Here is a 22,972-nt window from a genome sequence, read left to right on the forward strand (position 1 = left end):
CAAAGCCGGGAAAATGGACAAAATTTCCCGAAAGGAGTGAAAATAAAGCGAAAAATTCCTAAAATCCACGAATATTTCAACGAAATTAACTGAAGATAATCGAGTAAACACGAGAAGAATATTAGATTTGATGGAAGAGAGCGCCAATTACGCCACTAGTGTCCATTCCAGCGGAGTTAATTAAATTTATAATGGGAATTTAGTTTAAGCAAACGGGTTTAATATGTAGAGAAAAAAAAGGGCATTTTTCTTTCTTCTTTATTCTCGGTAAGGTTCTAAACGTGTTACGACGAAAGTGTGAGGGTTGAGTGAACCGTCACCTGACATAATAGTCATCGTAATCTCGTGTTCTCGTCAAACCGCGAGACTTCCCGTACGATTCAACACTAGTGAGACTAACAGCTGACTCTTCTTGTCAGTTGTTAAGCACGTGAACCGAACAACACAATCGACAGGCACACAAAAGAAAGGTAATAACCCTTGCTTTTCGTATTGTTTTTCTTTAAATATAAAAGAAATTTCTTAAAAATTCTATTTAATAATATCGATTTTTTAAAATCGATATAATACAATTGTTTTTTTAAAGTGTCTAATAATATAATTAGGTCGTAAAAATTAAAAAAAATAATTTAGGATTTAGCCTATTTACAGGATAATTTATTATCCTTATGTTTTGTAGAGTTCGAATTAACTTAAAGAGCTTTTTAACACCCTATTAGTATGACGTAACGGGCTTTATCCTAGTGTTTTCTTTGTTTTAGAAACAGCTGACTGTAGTGTTAATTCTGTTCTACGTGTAGTGTATCTTTAATTAATTATCGTCGATCCTTTGTTAACCTTCTTGGAACGATTTTATTTTCTAGCCAATAGAAACGAACTTTAATCGCACCATCTTATTTATTCCAATTATTGCAATATTGTTATTCGTTTATAAATTCCATATTCTTTATTCTGGAATGTAGCCAGTTTGAACTACGTCTTTATAGATCGCTTGTTGCTAAGGTTTTTCTAGTACAATCGTAAATAGAGTCATTTTATTATTCAATTACCTAAGGGTGAAATTCCTTTAAATCAATCTTTCGTAACGAATATCCCACAGTAACTTAAGTCAGTCGGATGGAAAAAACTTTACACCCTTACTCTACACTAATATTACTAAATTGTACTGGGCTAAATTTTGAACTTAGTGTAATAAGTGTTTATTTATTACACTAAGTGTAATAAGTGCTAAATTTTGGTTAATTTAATACAGAATCCGGTGTTTTCTACGCTGTTCCTAGTGTTTATTAACATAAATTTGCCGTGTATCTATTTTTAGTTTTGCCATTGGAAAATTTTAGTTGATTTGTACTTCTGCGCGTTTTTCGGAATATGTATGAGTCACAGCGAAACCAACCTGTCAGATAGAAACCCCGTTTTAGACGAACGACCTAGCAACAAGCTACAATTTTATTTACGCTGGTTTATTGCCCATCACCACTCGTGCCATTTTTCAAAATTTCAATACACTTTCCCTTAAACTTGCCTTGTTTACTTTCTCTTAAAGCAAGGACAGTTCAATTTGTTGGGTTTTTTTTATTATTATTTATTTATTTATTTTTAATTTTTACAAGGTCTCGTTGTTGTCGACAACAAAAATACCCATCCGTCCTTTCGTTTGCTCGGTGTCAGTAATGTCAAGGTTACTAAAATATGGGGCTAAGCCAAACCTCAAACATTTACTCTATACTCAAACCTATCTGTTTTAAAAAATGGCGGCGATTTTTATTCGATACAGCTTCTATTCTTTGTCCTACATCCTTTAAAAATACACTATATACACTCCACGTATGTTAATTTTATGCTTTTGGTCAATGATCTTTCGTTGCAGGTTGCAGACATGATCGATAATTCTCGGAACCAAACTGAACTAGTAAACCTGAATTATGTTTTTTTTTATAATAATTCAATATAAACCGCACCGGATGTATCTTTTAAAGTGATTTTATCACCTTAGAAAAGTCCCCATCGCTCTAAAAATGGTATAATAAGTTAACTGGTTTAATTTGGCTGTTATATTCTACTAGTATGTAGGGAAAAATAGGTGTAAAATAGGGGGTATATGTGTTAATTTTTGCGCTTTTCCTCGCAGTTAATTCGTGGAGTGCAAGTCATTACCAGTGCTTTCAAGGTCGAGTAGTATTCTCGAATACATCATTTTGTAATTTGGTGGGTTTTTCTAGAAAAATCTGCCAATCATCCACCTACCACAAACACACACACATACATAAATACCAGCAATTTATTAACCTTCACTTCCGCCCTTATAAATATTGATCTACCCCTTAGCAACACACGTTTTCGAAGTATCCCAATACGTGATTTGTTATTCGATATCTTCAATACTTTCGAGATTTTAATAAAAATAAATATATTAATAAAAAAAATTAATAAAACCGGAACAAAATTGATGAGGGTATCGTTCGTTTTGACGTCATCGTAAAGCGTCATCTTTAGGGATGCAGCGCTACTAAATGGTGCTTTCCTGCATAACATCCGAGCTATGAGCAGTATGACAAAAAGATGCTCCTATTCGTTAGGATATGTAAGTTTATTCAAATATATTATTTAATGACATGTTTAATTTTATTGTTAAACAATAGAAAACTTATCATTTTCTTTTGACATTCATTTTTTTTTTTTTAATGTAACTGCAGGGAGTATCTAAAAAGCAGATAAAGATGCTGCTGCTCTTGGTGTTCCTAGAAAAGAAGAGCTTGTAAATCTTAAATTTAGTTTGGAATTTAATATTTTCTTATACTTATTTATACATATTTCCGTTTAAAAAACAATTAGAAATAAATTTTGATAATTTGAGTCAGTTAATGATGATATTAAAATATAAATTTTTATGTTTAAATATATTGATTTTTAATTATAATTAAATCAGTTTCTTCGTGTTTATTAACTGTTTACGATGAAATAAATATTAACAATGGATGTCTCGGAATTCAGAATCAATGACATATCATTACATTACTTGGGGAGAATTTTTCTCTACAAAGGTTAAAGTCCTCGTAAAATTAAGCGAATCAAGCTTACAAATACAGATCCTGTTAAGTTGAGCAAATGATGAGGCTGAATGAGAAATTCTGTACATATATAACATGGGTCCAAGGATAATTTGGCTACTAATGTGAACATAATCTGATGCATGCATCGTGGCCAGGTTTTAGTTTTTTTTTTATTTGTCTTTATCAAACAATGTTACATTTTCTGTCCTTGATGTGTGCTGTATGTTACAACTTACAAGTGTCATGTATGGTTGTAAAATGTACTATCAGTAAAACATTTTGTGTAAGTCTTATATAGAACCTGCTGTAATTGTCTAGGTTTTTTTTATGTAACCGACGTTACACCATTTACAAAACAATTAAAAATTTTCTCTTATAGAAACTTATGCCCTCTCCCCATCCCATATCTCATTTAAACTAAGTCTCTCCCTTTGCCCTTGGAGTCTAAATAAGACTGTGTCATTAGGTGATTAATTGCCTGCAATTTGAAAAACTGTAGACATATAAATTCTCACTGACTGTCTGTACTTCCTTAATCTTGAGAGGGGTATTAGATAGATGAAAGCCAAGACCAGATATGGAAAGCATACGGGCAGGAGGCCTTAATTAACTATATACAAACTTCTGGTCGAACCATCACTTAGATGACTAGCATGACTCTGTTTTCATCAGGAAAAGTATGATGTGCAGAGGCAAGACGCTACTAATTTGAGATGGATAACATACATTTTAAATTAAATAAATTAAGAATATGATTAAAAAGTGCAGCCCAGCATTGTGATGATTGTTTTAATTTAAATTTTGAAAAATAATTGAAAAACTTTGCAATTTAAAAAACTAAATAAATAAATTACTGAGAAGAAAATAGATAAACACATAGCTATAGAAACTATAAGGCTTTGAAATCTATTAATTTTAATGAGTTTCTACTAAAAAGCAAACATTATTTGCTTGTGTTTTCTATATTAACCATATATTTTTGAAGAAAATATTATTAATTTAAATATCTTATATCAAAGTTATAGCTTAATCAATACATAATATTTTCAGAAAATTAAATAAATAAATTAAGCATATACTTTTCTCAAATTTTAAATTAAAAATGATTAAATTCTTAATTTGTTAATTTAAAATAAATATTTAATTAATTTTTTTATAATCTGTTAATATTGCAGGTCAGCCTTTATAAAATGTAAATGGTGAATTGTAGAAGTAGTTCTTGCCGTGTTAAAATTGCAATAAGCCTGTTCACAAAGGAATGTAGTGGCCGAAACATTCCTTGTTAGGATGAAGACGTCGAAACAACGGGAATCTGCTGAACACTCCAGCGATAGCGATGTCAGCAGGAGTGCTCCTCCGGACGGAGGATGGGGCTGGATGGTGGTGTTTTCGTCTTTCATGATTCATGTCGTTGCAGACGGCGTGACGTACACGTTTGGCATATTTTATGGAGAATTTCTTAAATATTTTGGTGAAAGTAAGGGAACAACTGCCTGGGTTGCTTCTATTATGGTTGGAACAACTTTTTGTATTGGTAATGTATTAATAATTTCTAAAAGTAAATTCAAAATTACAAAACACCGTAGTTATCTTTATTTACTATGCGGTCGAACGCTTTTTAATTTGCTGATATTAATTTATTTTGACAGGTCCAGTTGCCAGTGGTTTAACTAATAAATATGGCTGCCGTGCAGTTACTATTTTAGGCTCACTTCTAGCTGCGAGTGGTTTATTACTTAGTGTTCTAGCACCAAGTGTTGCCTATCTATATTTTACAATAGGCCTCTGTACAGGTAATTAAGTTAGAATGAAACAGCAAATGTAATTTTATAGAATGATGCATTAGAACTAATATATTTTAATTGTTTTAAATACATCTTAATTAAAGTATTTAAATTACTTTATAGCCTGTTATTTATCTTAATTTTCTGCATGTTAATTAACATGTGTCTGTGTTTCTCAGAGATTTATCTTCTAGACTGATTTATTCATTCCTGCTCTGTTAATCATAATTTACTATAAAAAGTATAAGTACTTGACAAAGAAAAACAAACAAATTTATTACACATATTTATTACTAATTCAAACAATAATAAGTTATTAAATGTGCTTATTTATTAAAATTAATAAATAATGGCTAGTTGTATAATCCGTTTATTTGGATTTTTATGATAACTTTTATGATAAATATTTATCTAATACCATTATTTATTATTAAATTAAGTTTATTTAAATATATATATATATAATATTAAATCTAAAAAATTGACTATTTTTTGATAATATTGTATTATAATTTGTCAACATAACACTGTTTTGTAAACAAATACATATTTCATTTTCTTGTATTGTTTTATATACAAAAAAAAAAAAAAAAAACTAAGTGTTGATTAGATAACAAGTGTATCTAAACTTAGACAATAGTTTATGTTAAACTTTGAGTCAATCCCAGTCACACCTTTTGGCATACAACCATCCATTATTAAACATTGTTGAATATCTGCCAGAGACGTGGTATACGTTTAACCGGAGTTTGATCTAAACTTCATCTTAAGTTTCGATCTGTAATTATTACTAAATGCTTTTGAAAAAATGTTTTTATAGAAGACAATAAACAATTTTTTTTCTTTTAAACTTCACTTTTCTATTATACCAACAACACTAGGCTTTTAAGAATGACTATTTAAACTGATGAAAATAAAGTGTTGGCAAATTTTAGTCCTACATTGAATAATTCTGTTGAATTAGTAATTTATCTATGTAATAATAATAATAGTATATTTATATATTTTTGTTTTATTTATATATAAACATATTTATTGAATTTGACAATTGTTTTATTACAAACCAATATTGATTAGAATTAATAATTCTTGGATTATATTTGACTGATATTAAATGATTGTCGTCAACATTATTCACTTTATTGGCATATATTGGCTCTACTGTTTAAACTTGATTGCAATTGGGATATACATTATAAGAATAATTAATAATTAATTTTATGAAACTAGATTTTAAAGGCATTTTGAACAGTTGTATATCTGGTCCTAATTACATAATTACTCAAAACAATGAGAAGAAGTTCAAAGGTAAATGTGTTCAAATTGTTTTTCTGAGAGCAGAAGCATTTTGGAAAACTAGAATTTTTGACTATATGCTTATTGGTTAATGTTACCTTAGGTAGCCAAGATGGCGGCTTGTCTCTAATTCCAGCAAGGAAACAGTGGGACGCACGTTCTAACCTAACCTATTCTAATAAATTACCATAATTATTAGCAACCAAATTATTAGAATAGGTTAGGTTAGGTTAGAACGTGCATCCTACTGTTTCCTTGTTGGAATTAGAGACAAGCCGCCATCTTGGCTACCTAAGGTAACATTAACCTGCTTATCATTAAGAGTCAATAAAAAATATTTTTTCTTGGCTCCTGATGATGGACATGGATTGAAAGCACTTGAGATTTTTATGATTGATTTCATTTCATCTCTTGTCTAAGTTATGAAACATGTTATTTGGTTTATCTTTTATCATTTGATCACAAGTATCACTGATATTATTTGGTAATATTAGCATTTTATATTATTATTACGTTTCGTGCCCGGCTCACTTCCCTGCTTGCTGTGTTATTTGATCCCAACATAGACTAGTCATAACAAAAATTTCAATTTATATACTTTATCTCTCTAATTTCAAATGAGGATTCCATAAAGTAAACTAAGTTCAGATCCATTTTGAAATGCACCTCACACTCAAATTAATTAAAAAATAATAATTCAAATTACTTAAAAATTTACTTTTCAGATTTTCTCTGTCAAAATTGAATAAAGATTCCGGAACAAAAAATTTGTTTTGTAAATCAGTCAAACATCACAGTTTTTTTGCACATCTCAGAAAAATATTTCAATTCTATGGTTACATAGTTTGCTTTGCTTGCACACCCCACAAACATGGCCAACTTGTTCCCAATATAGACTATTCATAGCAAAAATTTTATGATGAATCAACCTCCACAAAGGGCCAACCCATTTGTTTCACTCTCCCTTTGCTCTACCTCTTGTGGGGTGGGTGACCCAACCTTTTCACCCCCATTAACCCCCATTTGTTTTGCTCCCTCTTAGGCCACCCCCTTTGTTTTGTTTAATCTCCCTCTTGCTTTGCTCACTCGTTAGAATATATATAAAAAATGTTTATGATTTTTATTAACTCATTTATAATTCTCAACTATTTAATTCTAAAAAAGTAAAATATTTGTAGTTTTTACTTATGTTGGATAGACTATCCTTCGACATATTGGAACTGAAAACTTGAAATATTAATTAGACAATAGTTTTCTTTAAAAATATGTACATTATATTCAATACATAATACTGAATTCTCCATTTATCTAAAGTTGTAGCTAAAACATAATCATTTTGTATTTTATTAGATTTATTTTAAAGCGCTGCTTATATCCAGAATTTTATCTATTGTTAAGTCATTGAATTGTATTTAGTTTTTATAATTTTTAAATTATACATTGATGATTTATTTCTATTTTATTTATTATTAATCGAATCATATTGAAGTCTAGCATTCGCTGATTAGATAGTGAAATAGTTAAGGCATCAGTCTACTATTCTGGAAGACCCGGGATTGAATGTAGCAGTTGAAAAACCACAAGAATTTTTCAAAGGTCATCTCTCCTAAGTATGTTGATGCTTACCATCTGGCTGCCCCATTGTTGGTCTGACTGAACACACAATGGGCTTGAAAAAAAGATTATTTAAATAATAATCATTTCAAGACACATTCTAATTTTTGAATAAAATAAAACAAAATTTAAAAGGATGAAGAGTTAAAAATTTCCATTTTTAACTCTTCATCCTATAGGCACTAAGAGGACCTTTTTTCCATATACATTGAGGTTTGGCTAGATCCACAATGGAAACAACAGGTAGTGAGGGATAGTGCTCATTGTATCTGAAGTAGACCATCCATGAAAAATTCTTGTGGAGTTGCTCATCCAAATTTGATTTTGGATTCCTAGAACAATAAGCTGACACCTTAACTGCTTCGACCAACCGGCTAATTGCTATGACGTAGACAACAGGCCAACAACATTTACTAGATTAAAGACATGATCAATTAAGAATATGATCCAGTTAAAAATAATAATACATTAAATTGTAAAAACTTGATGAATATTTTAGCTTAAGGCCATTTTGTGAAAAATAATCATTCATTTGTGATCAATAAAATCAATTTTTTGATTCTTTCCAAATGAATCATTCAAAATAATTGAAAATAAATTATGAAACGATGAAACAATTTAAAAATTTTTTTTTCTTTTTTCGAAACTGATTTAAGCATCAGTTTGCCAAACATTTATGATTCTAAATGTATTTGTTCACATATATTTCAAGTAGTGAATAATTGTGTTTACCTCTTGTCAATATTTAATTTTTACTTAACCTTCTAAGTTTGAAGATGAAAAGAGATTTTTTATATTGATTTATAACGAGTTAGAAAAATATTCTCTGAAGAAAATAGCTTTGTAAACTTTTTATAAAATTTAAAATATTTTTTTATGAATGTTATGTCAAAAGATACATCATTAAACTATAAATTTTATTAACATACAGAAACATACATTAATGAGATATTATGAATAATTATACATGTTATTAAAAATGGTAAAATTGCTTCAGTGTTTTTATTTTTGGCTCTTTTTGCCCTCTGGGCACTACGAAGGCCTTTTTTCCTATAGTGAGATTGCTGGGTAGTGAGTAATAGGGCCCCCATATACAAGAAAAATTCCTGGATTGTTTGCCCAGATTCAATCCTGGATCCCAGAGCTGTAGGTTAACACCTTATCTGGTTGTTAAATTTCTTCAATTATGAACTACTATCTCTGAAGTTAAAATGACGTCACTGTAGGAGAAGGTACTGAATCTTATGGTGGCACCACTTTATCTTTATTTCTCTATGTCAATCTTCCTTTTCTGAAATCTAAAGGTTTCCTCATTTTATACTCAATTGTGTGATACGTACTCTCATTATAGCATTTAATTTTTCATGTCTCTACTTCAATCAGTATTCCATTTGATCTTTGTCGTGTTTTGTGATTTTTAAAGTTATTTATCAGCATCTCTGCTATGTCTATAAAATTCAAGTTATGCATGAAATTAAAACAAATGACAAGCTGAAGCTAACCGAGTTTGGCTGTAAAGAAGCCAGTGGGAATCAACACAGACATTCAAATTTCTTTTCCATTAGGCTGTTTTTAGACAAGGTAACATTTCATTTGTAAAAGTATATGACCATGTAATAGACAGTCTTAAAATGAACATCTGGTCTAGTCATGGAGGATGCAATTCTTGGATCATTATTTTTTTCTGAGAATAAAGTAACTGAAGATTTATACTTGAACAACACACTGAAAAAATGAGGCATAGCAAGACACACTTCAAACCTTTTTCAACTTCTGTCTTTTTATTTTGGTGCTAATGACTAGGCATTCTCTGGTTACACAGGCTAAAAAACATAATCAATTTACACCTGACAGGTGCCAATCCATAAAAGACAGAAGGAACATATCCCCTGCAATATTTTTGTACGAGCAAATTGTTCTTCCTCAAAACATATTTTTAATGTACACTATACTGCAAAAATTAGCAGTAGAAATGAATATTGCACACAATAGATATTTTTATTTTTACACCTTATTTTTTTATATTCATTCAAAACATGATAATAGGAATTTTTCTTACTCATTGTCATTGGTCAGATTCCCCAATATACATTACAGGCAGCGTCGTAACTAGTCTTTTATGCACCCAGTGCGAGCTTCTGTAACTACGCCCCAAAACTATGATATAAAACTTGGTCCAGGTCATTTCTACGCCCTCCAGGATCTACGCCCTGTGCCTGGGCACTGCTGGCACTGCCGTAGTTACGGCACTGTCTGCGTCTTGCATGTCGCTTTCTCTTAACAATTCCATTGATGCCATTGTATATATCAAAATTTCATTCATCAAATACAATATCTATGTTAAGTAAAGACAGCTGGTAAAGCTGCATTAATTAAAATTTCTACTGTGTATATAAAGCAATTGCCACAATTAATTTCGCATGTTAATCAAATCCTGTATTAAGCAAGGATCCTGTATATGCAGATCAACATTGACATAAAAAGTATTTCTCACTAAAATATCTGACATGGAATCTATTATATTAATATTGACATAATAATGATATTGTTCTGCATTGTTAGACTTGTAATCAAAAGAATTAAAATAAAATAGTTATGGCAGCTGCAATGTTGCTATAATTTTTTTCTGTACTGTAGTAAGTCACTATCAGACTAAGCAACTGACTCTATTGTATTTGTTTGAATAACACATGAAAAAATTTGAATCTATATAGTTTTAAAACAGACTATATATAGCCTTGCATTAACCTTATCACATTAAATATTTTTGCAATCAATTTCATACATGTTTACTCTACAGCATTCTTAATCTAAAAGTGGTGACTGTCCCATTACTAACTGAACAATTATCACTTTTGGACTAGATATGTATGAGATGCTTATATAACTCAAATGTGACAGGGCCAATTCAATAGGGATCAAATGTAAATTATGTAATGCTACTTTTATTCTTTTCAACTGCCATCACACCTATAATGTTCAGTAATGTTGCACATATCCATCCACAAAATTATGTAATTCATTCTCAATCAATCCCTTAATTGTATTAAGGATTGATACACAGCACAAGATACCAAACATTACATTATTTTATACTAATAAAATAGTGTGATGTTTGGTACAAAGCAGTGGCATAAACAGTAGGGTTTGCTAAGCAACATTTCAGAAACAAAAACAAATTGTTCCGTTACCCATTGAGACCTAATATTTTCATAAACATCTCCATCTCCTCGTAATTAATACATTGTAACAATTATCTGCAAATCCACTCGCCTATTTCTGTGTTTCATAATTTATGGACATTTATGGCTATTTTGCAGTTATGTTAACTGTACTCTTTCATGGGTGTTACTCCAATGAACATACAGAAATGAATAAATTAACATCATATAACACAAACCATACCAAGTAAGAAAATCTTAGTAAATGTAGGTTGAAAACAACCATTTCTGAGATATTAACAATTCTGTATGTTAGTATCATGACTGACTTATTGACATCTATGTGAAAAGAAAAGATAATTCTTCCAGATCTTTACTTTGATATTTATAGGTGTTCCATGTGTTCTTTCATTTCTATGCATGCTTAGTATCGTCTTACAGAGTCTAAATGGTTGAGTTTTTGATCTAGATTTACTAAGGTGTTTTTATCTAGATTTACAACAACTATATTCAAATTCAAATTTATTACAACTGTCTATAAATTGTAATGACTATAAGAGTAACTGTTAAATTTATAATAATTTTTTAGTTTGTTCATTTACATTCAAGAAAATAAATTACTGGCCCTGCTGAACATTGGTGGGTTTCATTTCTTTCTTATCATTCTTGATTGGTTACAGTGGGGTCATCATTTAAAATAATTGATAATATCCAGAATATAATTATGGTATATGGTATATATATTATATTTTTTCTTTTATAATATAAACTAGCAGGTGGGCCCGGTGTTGCTCGGGCAAAATTAACGATAGTGAAGATTAAGATTATTACATTATAGTCAACCTTACCCATTTTCACAGAATGCAAAAATTGGGTTCCCCTGTTTCCAGACTTATTAGAGAATTTTTTGATGGGTCTAAAAATATGTTCGATTTCCCACAAAAACGAAAAAAACTGCATCTGCGTCTTGCACGTTCACACGTAACACTTCTTATAGTTGACAATTCCATTGTTACGTAACACTTCCATTGTTGATGGAAGTGTTAAGCCTTATTCCTGTCCCTCTCCCCGTGGGGAGGAATTTCGAAAAATCCCTTCTTAGTGTGCGTTCTTCGTGACGTCACCCTAACTGTGTACCAAATTTCAACTTTCAACTCCTAACCGTTTGGGCTTTGCGCTGATTATTATTATCATGATCATCATCATCATCATCAACTCGTTTCAATTATATATATAGATTAGAAATATATTTTATGTCAATCAAAGTTTTCTTTCTCACTTTACATTTTTTCTTTGTTTTGAATCTTTCTTTATATGACTTGGGAGGATGTAATTTTCTTTAATTGTCAAGTCAACATCTATCAAAATTAACGTTATTATTGTCATTAACATATTGCAAAATATAAAGAATGACACAACAACAATTTATATTATATATGATTAAGAAATATGTTTTATTTTCTTTATTTAATTCTATTGATAAGTTGAAAATATGAAGAATTTGCACAGTTAAATTTAACTGTAATTTTGTAACTTTTGTAAATTAATTGCATGGAGAATACTTAAATTATTTTAAAAAATTGATTTACAAGAAAGATGGATTAACAAACATTGAAATGATGTATAAAAATTTTAAATAATTAAAATTATAAATTTATTAGTGTTTAAAATTTGTAAGTCTTAAAACAAAAGTCATGCCATACAATTCAATGAATCAAAATACAGTTTATTTAGATTAAAAGTTTTGTAAATACAGTGGAAACTTTGATTATCCAAACTTGATGGGACAGGATCTTTTGGATAATCCAGAAACTCGTTTTTTTTTGTTTTTTGGGTACATTAAGCACCATGCATTTAAAGTTTTGTGGACTATAAATATTGTAATGCAATTACTGTATTTGAAAGTAAAATAATTTACTCAAAATCTAGAGTAACATTACATGTGTGACATAGTTTCATGATGCTACAATTGACAAATGACTTCAACAACCCAAACAACTGAATATACATAAATTAAGCACCAAAAACAGCAAAAATCTAGCAGGAAAATGTTAATAAATAACACTAGCAAATGTTTTCACTCATGTTAGACAGTCATTGCCAAGCTAATGACCTTCGAAAACTTGGATACACACGATAAAACAAATGGTTCAAACATAGTAAGTTCCTACGATTGGTGGCTGCTGTCCACTTGATGTACTGGATGATATAGGAGTGAGTTGTAAAACTGAATGTCATAGAACATCTTCCACACCAGGAGAAGGAATCAGCCTTTTTAAAGTTGATTGCCATATTTTTTCTAGCTGTTTTGTAAATCTCTATCTGATCCAAATATTTAAGTTGCTTCTTGAGGTGCAATGTAGAAGGCAGGATTGGTTTAAATTTAACAGTTTCCTGCTAGATTTTTTGGTTTTTTGGTGCTTAATTGACAGATTATGTAGTGATTTCCAGTTATATGAACAGTTTGGTCTCTGTGTATTATAGTCTATGGTATGTACAGTACAATGCTATATGTTCTAGTTCTTTTTTTTTTTTTAACCATTTCAGATAATTCAAAGTTTTGGATAATTGCAGTTTGGATAACAGTATTTCACATCAGATTTAACACTTAAATTCACCACAATCAGATTCAAATGTAGAAAATACTAATAAATTTGAATAATTTACAAACAGGACAAAGTTTTAAAAAATTTTTAATTTTAAATGTTTGTTTAAAATTCACAATGTTCCAATTATAAAATGAAAGATAGAATCAGGACTGTTGAGAACTTGTATGGAACCTGGGGACAGAGTAAACCTCTTTTTCCTGTTATGACCCTTTTGGCATTTTTTTAAACAAATGAAATACATAGAATGTTTCTTTATTAATAAAAAGAAATTTTAATGATCTTATTTTTGTTAGTAAAAATAACATTCATTTATAGGGTAGGAAGCACTATGAATCCCTAAATTTTGTTTGGGCCAGAGAAAAACTCTCAGTTTCCCTCAACACCTGGATAGAACTGACTTTTATGAGAAAAAATTTATAAATCATCATCAGAAGGGCAGACTGGATGGCCTTTACCACCAAATCCATCCAACTGTCTAATATTAGGTAGACCATAACATTTACACTTCAAACAGGGACACATTTCAGAATCAGTGAAAATGGGGTCTAAACCTGATTGACCTTTGGTTATTTAACATTTATTTATTTATTGATCTATAAATTGGTGATGATATATCAGTGTGTTAATAAAATTGCTCTATTCAAAGATTGATTCTACAATCAAATATTAAAAACAGGCAAAACTGGGGATGATTAGTCACTCTAGTCTATATAATACTGTATAACTTTAACAAGAAGTTGCAAATCAGAACTATTTTCCTCAGTCTGTAATTTTTACTCCTGACAGAGCATAGCTCCCACAGATTCTTGTCATAAAAGAACATGACAAATATATCACTCAAAAAACCAACACCAGCACATAACATTAAAAAAAGAAAAATGTGCTGGTGTTGGTTTTTTGAGTGATGTATTAATATTTATACAAATCCCCCAGTTTCTGAGATATATTGAACACAACAAATATATTAGGCGTATTAATGGACACAAGGCATTCTTACATCATCTTTATTTCCGAATCTCGGAAATAAAGATGATGTAAGAATGCCTTGTGTCCATTAATACACCTAGTCGTGAGGAAAAAACAAATAAAAGAAGACACGGTCTCAGAATACACAACAAATATATACGAAAACAAATTTTAATTAAAGATAAAACAAATACTTTTGCCTTCATTTAGAATCAGTTCCTTTCAGCAGGGTTTTAGTAGTGTTATCCCTCAAACCTTCATTCTCCTCGAATTCAATCTTTGAATTCTTGCAAGAATGAAAACACATCTTTTTGTCTTAAAAAATGTTCCAACTCTTTTTGAATGTTTTATGTGTTTCTTTCTTTTGCCAAAGTGTAGGTGCAGTCCATACTTCTAAATAAAACATTTTGAATTTAAAGCACACCAATGATCAATATACTCCAGTGGCGTGCCATCCATGCACCGCTTTCCTTGTATTTTCTAAGATATAAATACATACTGTGCAATTATTTTCATATTTTAACATACTTTGAATTAATTAAAATTAATATTTTATTACAACCGCATTACGTATCTTATTACAAATTTCTATACTACATGTGAAAAACAGTGATACGATTGCTATTGTTTTATCAAATACCGGGCAGCTTCCATGGCAAAAACATTCGAATGGTGTAAAGCAGCCAGATTACAGGCATTCGTGCATGCATACTGACTACTTTTAGCAGGACCATTTTAGTTTTTTTTATAAAAAAAAGTAAAATGGTCCTGCTGTATCCTTGGCCACATACAAGCTCTCAGTGTCCCTGGTCATAATCATCCATCTTAGAACAGTATGACTGATAAATTCTGCTTAATCATATTCAAGTCTAATCTATCAAAAATTAGCCACATAGTTCAAGAATTTACATTTTAAGTGCCATTTTAAAGAATAAATAAATATTATTAATATACAATAATAATCTTTACATAATGCATTATAGTAGATTAAAATATATGCCAACTTTCAAATAATACAAAGAAATACAGAAATATATCAACACACTTTAATCTTCAGCAATAAACATCCTTTTTATTAGCACACACTAACATTTTCGATCCAAAATGTTAGTGTTTGGTAATAAAAATGGTAATAAAAAGGATTTTTATTGCTGGAAATTAAGCTGCGTTGATATATTTTGAATCAGAATCCAGTTTGACACTTAAACAAGTTATAAAATTAACAAATTTAAATATCCAAGTCTAAATTTGTTAAAGATAACTTCTTTCTGATCCATCTAAAGATTTATTGTTTGAAAGTAATGAATATTCTCAGTTTGAACATTGAAATTATAAATGTAGGAAATAATTTCAAGGTTCAGTGACAGACAAAGCTGTAGCAATGCATTGGCAATAGGGCATGTGTCAAGGGGACAAGACATGAGGGGCATGAAACGTCCCTCCCACTTTGCAAACATTAGCGTACCGTGGATTAAAAGTTATTTATTCACCATGAATTAAAAATTTGTGGTCCATCTATATCTGATCCGACATTGGAGTTGTAGGTACAGTAGGCTATATAATTCACACCCATCCTGAATTATGTACCATACATACTAAATATTTTATTTTGAAGTTATGTTTTGTTTTTCTATAATAAATTCTTATTTATAATAAAATTATTTCTTACAATATGTCTTCATCACTCTGCTACTTGAAATAAAAAAGTTAAAAAAGGGGTACCAGCTTAGGTATTTGCCAAGGGCAATAAATAGAAACATTGCTATGGCACTTAGCAAAAAGATAAAAATCAGACCTAATTATCTTCTCTTGCTAAAGCTTTTATTCTTAAAATTCAATATAAAGGTATTAATTTAGTTATACTTAAGAACATTTATATTAGTTACAAAAAAAACTATTAAATATTTGATGTAATGCTATTCTTGAATTTAGGAAATATGCAAATAACACCTCATATCCACATATAAAAAGATATTTATCTTTGCAATGGCTCCGTGATATTTATCTTATGTTAAATACTAAATATTACAATGAGTCATTACAGAGATAAAATAATGATTCAGCTCTTATTTACAGATTAATCATAATAAATAAATAATTTAACCATAGTAAAGAACTTAAAAAGACAATACCACTTATAATCAGCAGCAAGACTACATTTCTATGATATGATAATTTCTAATAATATCTTTTATAATCATTACAATTTATGGATTAACATTATATGCAGAATTTCATTTTTAAACAAATTTATTAAAAACAAATATTTACAGCCATTTTCATTGGCCATCACCAAACTTTGAATCAATAGGATCATTCCATTCTAGAATCCAAAAATAGCCATTAAAGATGTCTAAAACTTTTGTTTTAATAAACTGTTGCTAGATTTTGATTCTTTACTTTCTGGAATGATATTTGTTAGTTTGAGATAGATCTTTGTACATTAACATAATTTACAATGAACTCTCGATATACTGAATTGAACTAAATTATTCATTATATTGATGATCCACCAAAGCTAGATGTATTGTACTTCTAAAAGTTATCAGTTCTATATACCAGTACAGTAGACCCCCCCTATAACACGGTAGATAAGTTCCGTGTTATATGAATCCGTGTTTGTATTTAAGTGACTCATACAACACGGAACTTATCTACCGTGTTATAGGGGGGTCTACTGTACTAAATTCTGAAACTTTATTGATAAGTTTAAATATATATTACATTGTAAATCAATCAAAGTCAGATAACTAGATTATTTCATATATAAGCCAAACAACTGCCAAATTATATCTGGCTAGTTTACTATTTTATGGTAAACAAACCGATTTAATCTGGCAATTGTTTGTCTTATATAAGAAATAATCTAGTTAACTGCTCAGCAATCTGGCTGTTTTAATATATAGCTTACTATATTCTTCTGAATTATCTCAGATTTAGGAAACTGTATTCATTAATTATCATCAAATAACTCGATACCATAAAAATTTATTCAAAATATTTGTTTAACTTTCTCGGCAGGCGAGATTTATCATTTTAAAATCGTCGACAGCTTTTAGTCTAATTGCTGCCGTATAAATGCTTTAAGTTCAAACATACCAATATTTTTTTGAATTTTTAAGTATGAACTGGAAGCTCCCAAATCAGTTAATACTTAAAATGATTTGGGAGTAAAACAGCTGGTAATTTAATATCTAACTTGTGATCTAATGAAAAAAATGATAAAAAATAGTTTGCAATTTTAATAAATTAAGACAATTCATTTTGTTCCTTCAAGAGTAGTGTAGTTAACTAATTTATGCTCTACTTGTATAACAATCTTATACAGGGTTAAAAAAATATAAAGGATAATTCAAAGTACGGTACATTATTCCAAAGTATTTGGTAGATTATTAATTTTGCATTTGGTTAAATGTATCTAATTTTCTTCAAAGCAGTGTACTGTTTACAGATGCCAATGCATTATTATACTCTTATTTTCTGCTTGGCTTATCCTAAGTCAAATAGAAAAGATAGTGTAATGGCAAATATTTTAAAGTAAAAGTTAATTAAATTTGCCGACAAAAAGCCTTACAGTGTTACACTGTAACACTGTAACACTGTAAGGCTTTTTGTCGGCAAATTTAATTAACACTGTTACACTGTAACACTGACAAAAAGCCTTTACAGTGTAACACTGTAAAGGCTTTTTGTCAGTGACTTTGTGTTACTGCAGTGTTAATAGTAGAAGACGTTTCTTGTGTTAATTAAATTTAAATGTTGTATTGTTTAATTTTATTCATCTACAGTATTCTATTGATAAACTGAAGAATTAAACATTCAGTAGACTAATAATATGATTAAAATATATTTGTGATAATAGTGATTTATATTTTCACTGTCTATCAAATTTTTTATAGTATTAATTATAATTATTGATACTTGCAAAATTAATTAGACGTTAAAATTCAAAACAATGATTCCCTATAAATTATGTTATTTCATGAATCTTTCTAATGAATACATTCATATATTTTATTGATTTTTCGAATTGTATGTTTTGTTTTCTGTTACTTTATGAATCATATTCCTTATTGGGCAGGTCACAGGAAGGAATGAATAATGAGAAAGTGATATATACAAAGGATTATACTGATGGGATAGGCGGACGGTTAATTTATTTATCTATAACTGCAAATCTTACGTACAAAAATGATAATTAAAGCGCTGTTTTCTTAGTTTAGAGTTGCATTTATCTTCGTGCTAGAAGCGAAAGCATACTATTTTGTTTCAGAAAATAATAATAAAACTTGTGCTTAAGTATAGTAACGATAATATTCGAAAATAGATCACTCGGATTGTTTATTATCTATTTTTATAAACATTTAAAGTAAAATAAATAAAATAAAGGGCATTTTTGGGTTATAATAACTTTGCTTGCGGATGCCAAACAAAAATTGATGTTGTTTACTTGGATTAGAGTCAAAATTTTTCATTAGTTTACGCCTTTTGCACTTCCGAAAACTGCAATTATTTACTGTACTATTTTGTGATTTGCAGTAGCGTAACTAGAACCGATGTTAGGAGGTCACCCCTCTATTATCATGTATGTGGACATGTAGCCAGTAGTGCCGTGAATGAAGAGTAAACCCTTAGATGTACTGTACAGTACAGTATATACTGTATTACGCGTACGTATAACACTATAAGTGCATTTGTCACATTCAAAATTAACCTTTCATTTGTTTATTTACAATAAGGGTAAGGGGGTTCCTGTGCCTCCAGTCCCACTCTCGTTTTAATAATTATAGTAATCCTATAACTTAATAGAAAGACATTATATAATCGATCTCCTCGAAGTTGTCTTTAAAGGATTTCCCTGTTTTTTATTCTTTTTCAAATTTTTCACGTTTATTTGGATACATATACAGCTTTAGAATACAAGTAGTCTCGACTTACGACAGAGATGGGACAGTCGTAAGTCAAACATAAAATAGGATGCTATTTCCAAGATCGCCCGTAAACCACAGCCCATGCACAGTCTGAATATTGTGGTTAGAAAATGACTCGTTAAATTTACTAGTCATACTTACTGATTCATTAACGCAAAAGCCGGATGGCCAGCGGTTAACGTGACGGTATCGAATTCAGATGAGTAGAAAAACCCCACGAATTTTTGGGGATACCAGTGCCGGGTGGTAGCATTCCTCACCACCCGGCCGCCCCCATTGTGGACCAGGCCGAACCCATACTGGGTTTGCTACAAAAAGTCCTTATACTATCATAAGAGCGGAAACAGTTAAAAAAAGAAATGAAAATCATTTCATTTCAAATTCTACTTTTGGGGTGTTAAATGTGTTAAATATTAAAATTTAGTGGCTTGCAATTAACGTATAAGACGACAGACATTGTGTTTCCACTTGTTACATTTTTTGGTTCTGCTACGCAGAGTTTATTTGTGACGTATTTTAAATTACTCGACATCGGGTGTGTTGTCTAGTAAAGCGTCTTTAATACTGCCGAATAAGCGAGCCAATGAAGTAACTCGTTTCATACGAAACTGGCTACGTCATCGACTGGCTTATTCAGCTGTGTTAAAGACCCTTTACTAGGCAATGCGCGCACACTGTATGGCTACAGATTACTGTATATTTTATTATTTCTTTTGTATTGAGAAAAATCTGGAATGAATAATTGCGATGCTTCTGAGGCCCCATAAATGTGGGGTATCTTCCCTTGGCTTGCATGATAGGGCTTATGTATAATTATTGCCATCGCTTTCGTGTAATAAAATAACGAAATTAACAAATTTTTAAATAAAATAATATGATAATATGTAAATTTGAGTGTGTGACAGTGAACTTATACTTAATTTATATTTCAGGGGCCGGTTTTGGATTGATGTACTTACCCTCAATCGTTAGCGTCACGTGCTATTTTGAAAAGAAACGTGCCTTTGCCACCGGTGTTGCAGTATGTGGCTCAGGAATGGGAACCTTCGCTTTAGCGCCATTGACAGAATATCTGGTAGAATCGTACGGCTGGAAGGGCTCTATGCTGATCATTTCCGGCTTGGTCCTCAACTGTTGTGTGTTCGGATCGCTGTTTCGTTCATTAGACAATAAACCATCCAAAGATCCAGAAAAATTAGAATGTAACGACGACTGGAGGTTACAGAAAGTACAACCGAACAACAACTATTCATTCCAGAATCACGAAATCGGAGGCAGCCATTCGGATTTGCACGCGAAAAGTAATTTACCTCTAACCAGATTTAAATCGGATATAATTCCAGAAGCGTTGGAAAGAGAACATTCTTTAAAACAGAGATCTCATCTGGTACCCAACGGTGACAGCACCCCTCTGATAATGCATAAGCAACATAATTCTGGTATACTCTACAGAAAAGATATCTTTTATAGTGGAAGCTTGCTCAATTTGCCAGATTATAAGTCCAATCCAAACATATACAGAGCAAGCATGGACATGTCTCATCAGTGTACTAATCGAAAATCCGAAAAGCCAAACAGGTGCTGCCCCAGAGAGATGACCGATGCCTTCTCGGAAATGCTGGATGCTTCTTTATTAAGAAACGTAATTTTTATAATGTTTGGTTTGTCAAACTTCTTTACAAACATAGGATTTAATGTGCCCTATGTTTACACCAAAGTAAGAGCCAATGCGCTCGGAATTACCGACGAACATACCAGCATCTTGCTGTCTGTTATTGGAATCTCTAACACGGTGGGACGTGTTGCTTTGGGTTATTTATCCGACAGGAAGTGGGTTAATCGTCTGTTTCTTTATAATACCAGTTTAAACAATATGTGGTCTAGCCACAGCTTTCAGTTGTTACTGCACAACGTATACCACCCTCGTTATTTACTCCGCCATTTTTGGAGGTACTGCCGGTAAGTTTCGTTTTAAAACGCTTCTTAATAGAATATATAATAAATTTTAATATTAAATAATTATTTATTTTTACTTCTTAGGAGCCTACGTCAGTCTAACATCTGTCATTTTAGTCGATCTTTTGGGATTAGAGAAACTAACAAACGCTTTTGGATTACTTTTGGTGTTTGAAGGAATCGCATGCTTAATGGGACCACCTATAACAGGTAATAAAAATATATTGTGAAATAATCTGATTAATGGAGTTTTCCGGGTTTTCTCTACGTCTATAACGCCCGAATAGGGGCCAGTTACCCTTAAAAGCCCACCCGGAAGGCATTCCTCCCCCTAGGCAGGTCGCCCAGGTGTTGCGTTGCCGTAACTTAATAAAACAAACATTTTATCCGGTAGCTTTCCGGAGATACCGTCCCCGGAACCCCTTGTGGGAAATAAGGTTGGAGTTTTTTGGCGCAAGAGCCATATAGACCAAGCTGCACCATTTTTAGAGAACAATCATTCCAGATCTGCTGCAGCTTCCCCCAATTTACGAATGGAGAAATTCCTGTTTCTATTCTTGACCTCTTATTTTCACCCTCACGAAAACTGACGCTACGCCACTACTGATGTAGGCTAATTGTTTGTCTTTGGAAGTAAGCACAGAATTCCTAATTTTACTAAATTACAAAAATCATTGAACACTAATTGTATGGTAGATAACTTATAATATCCCTCACCATCCATCCTCCCCATTGTGGACCCAACCGAACTACGATGGGTATGGAAAAAAAGGCATTCCATGCCCACGGGGTAGAAGGAGTAGGAGCCAAAATGAAAACAAAGCAAAGGGTCTACTTTAGTTCGCAATCACTTCAAAGCCACAAAATATGATTGCACATTCGAATATGTCCTTCCATGGCAAACACCCGTTAACATGTGCCCCTTCGAATGTTTTGTGTATTGATTGTATGAAAGCTTTTGAATCGTCTCATTCGAAAGATATAATATTTTAAAGCAATGTTCTATTTTCCCGTGTACTTTAGATAACATTATGCGGTTAATGTTACCTATGGTTCCAAGATGGCGGCTCGTCTCCGATCCCAGCAATCAGAAGACAGGGAACAGTGGGGGCGCACGTTCTAACCTAACCTAACCCTAACCTATTGCTAATACAGTAATTTGCTGGTAATAATTATGGTAATTTATTAGAATAGGTTAGGTTAGGTTAGGTTAGAACGTGCGCCCCCACTGTTCCCTGTCTTCTGATTGCTGGGATCGGAGACGAGCCGCCATCTTGGAACCATAGGTAACATTAACCCATTAAGCAAGGAATTAATCGAAATTCTTTTGTTTCAGGTTGGCTTTACGACGGTACAGGATCGTACGATCCCGGTTTCTATGTATCCGGATTCATGATAGCTTTAAGTGGTATCATGTTATTTTTTTATACCTTGTAATCAAGACAAAACCTGCCAGGAAACTCCCGCAAATGAACGAAGAGACTGCAACTTCGATCTAATTATTTTCATATTGTGATCTTTATTGCATTTCTTCATATATATATATATAATATATATATATATATATATATATATATATATATATATATATATATATATTAA

The 22,972-nt window shown here is 31.2% G+C and overlaps 1 protein-coding gene across 1 annotated transcript; it reads left to right on the plus strand.

Annotated features, from left to right (window-relative positions):
* Positions 1-35: 35 nt before the first annotated feature.
* Positions 36-22,922, plus strand: LOC136976940 (monocarboxylate transporter 12-like). Its single transcript, XM_067272338.1, is given in 8 exon segments — positions 36-470; positions 4,229-4,587; positions 4,703-4,846; positions 20,347-21,281; positions 21,283-21,373; positions 21,455-21,580; positions 22,707-22,789; positions 22,791-22,922. Coding segments are annotated over 7 exon segments (1,722 nt in total). The 5' UTR covers positions 36-470; positions 4,229-4,340; the 3' UTR covers positions 22,887-22,922.
* Positions 22,923-22,972: the final 50 nt, after the last annotated feature.

This window comes from Centruroides vittatus, unplaced genomic scaffold, assembly GCF_030686945.1.
Source record: "Centruroides vittatus isolate TY-2023 unplaced genomic scaffold, ASM3068694v2 contig_1112, whole genome shotgun sequence".
Classification (NCBI taxonomy): Eukaryota; Metazoa; Arthropoda; class Arachnida; order Scorpiones; family Buthidae; genus Centruroides; species Centruroides vittatus.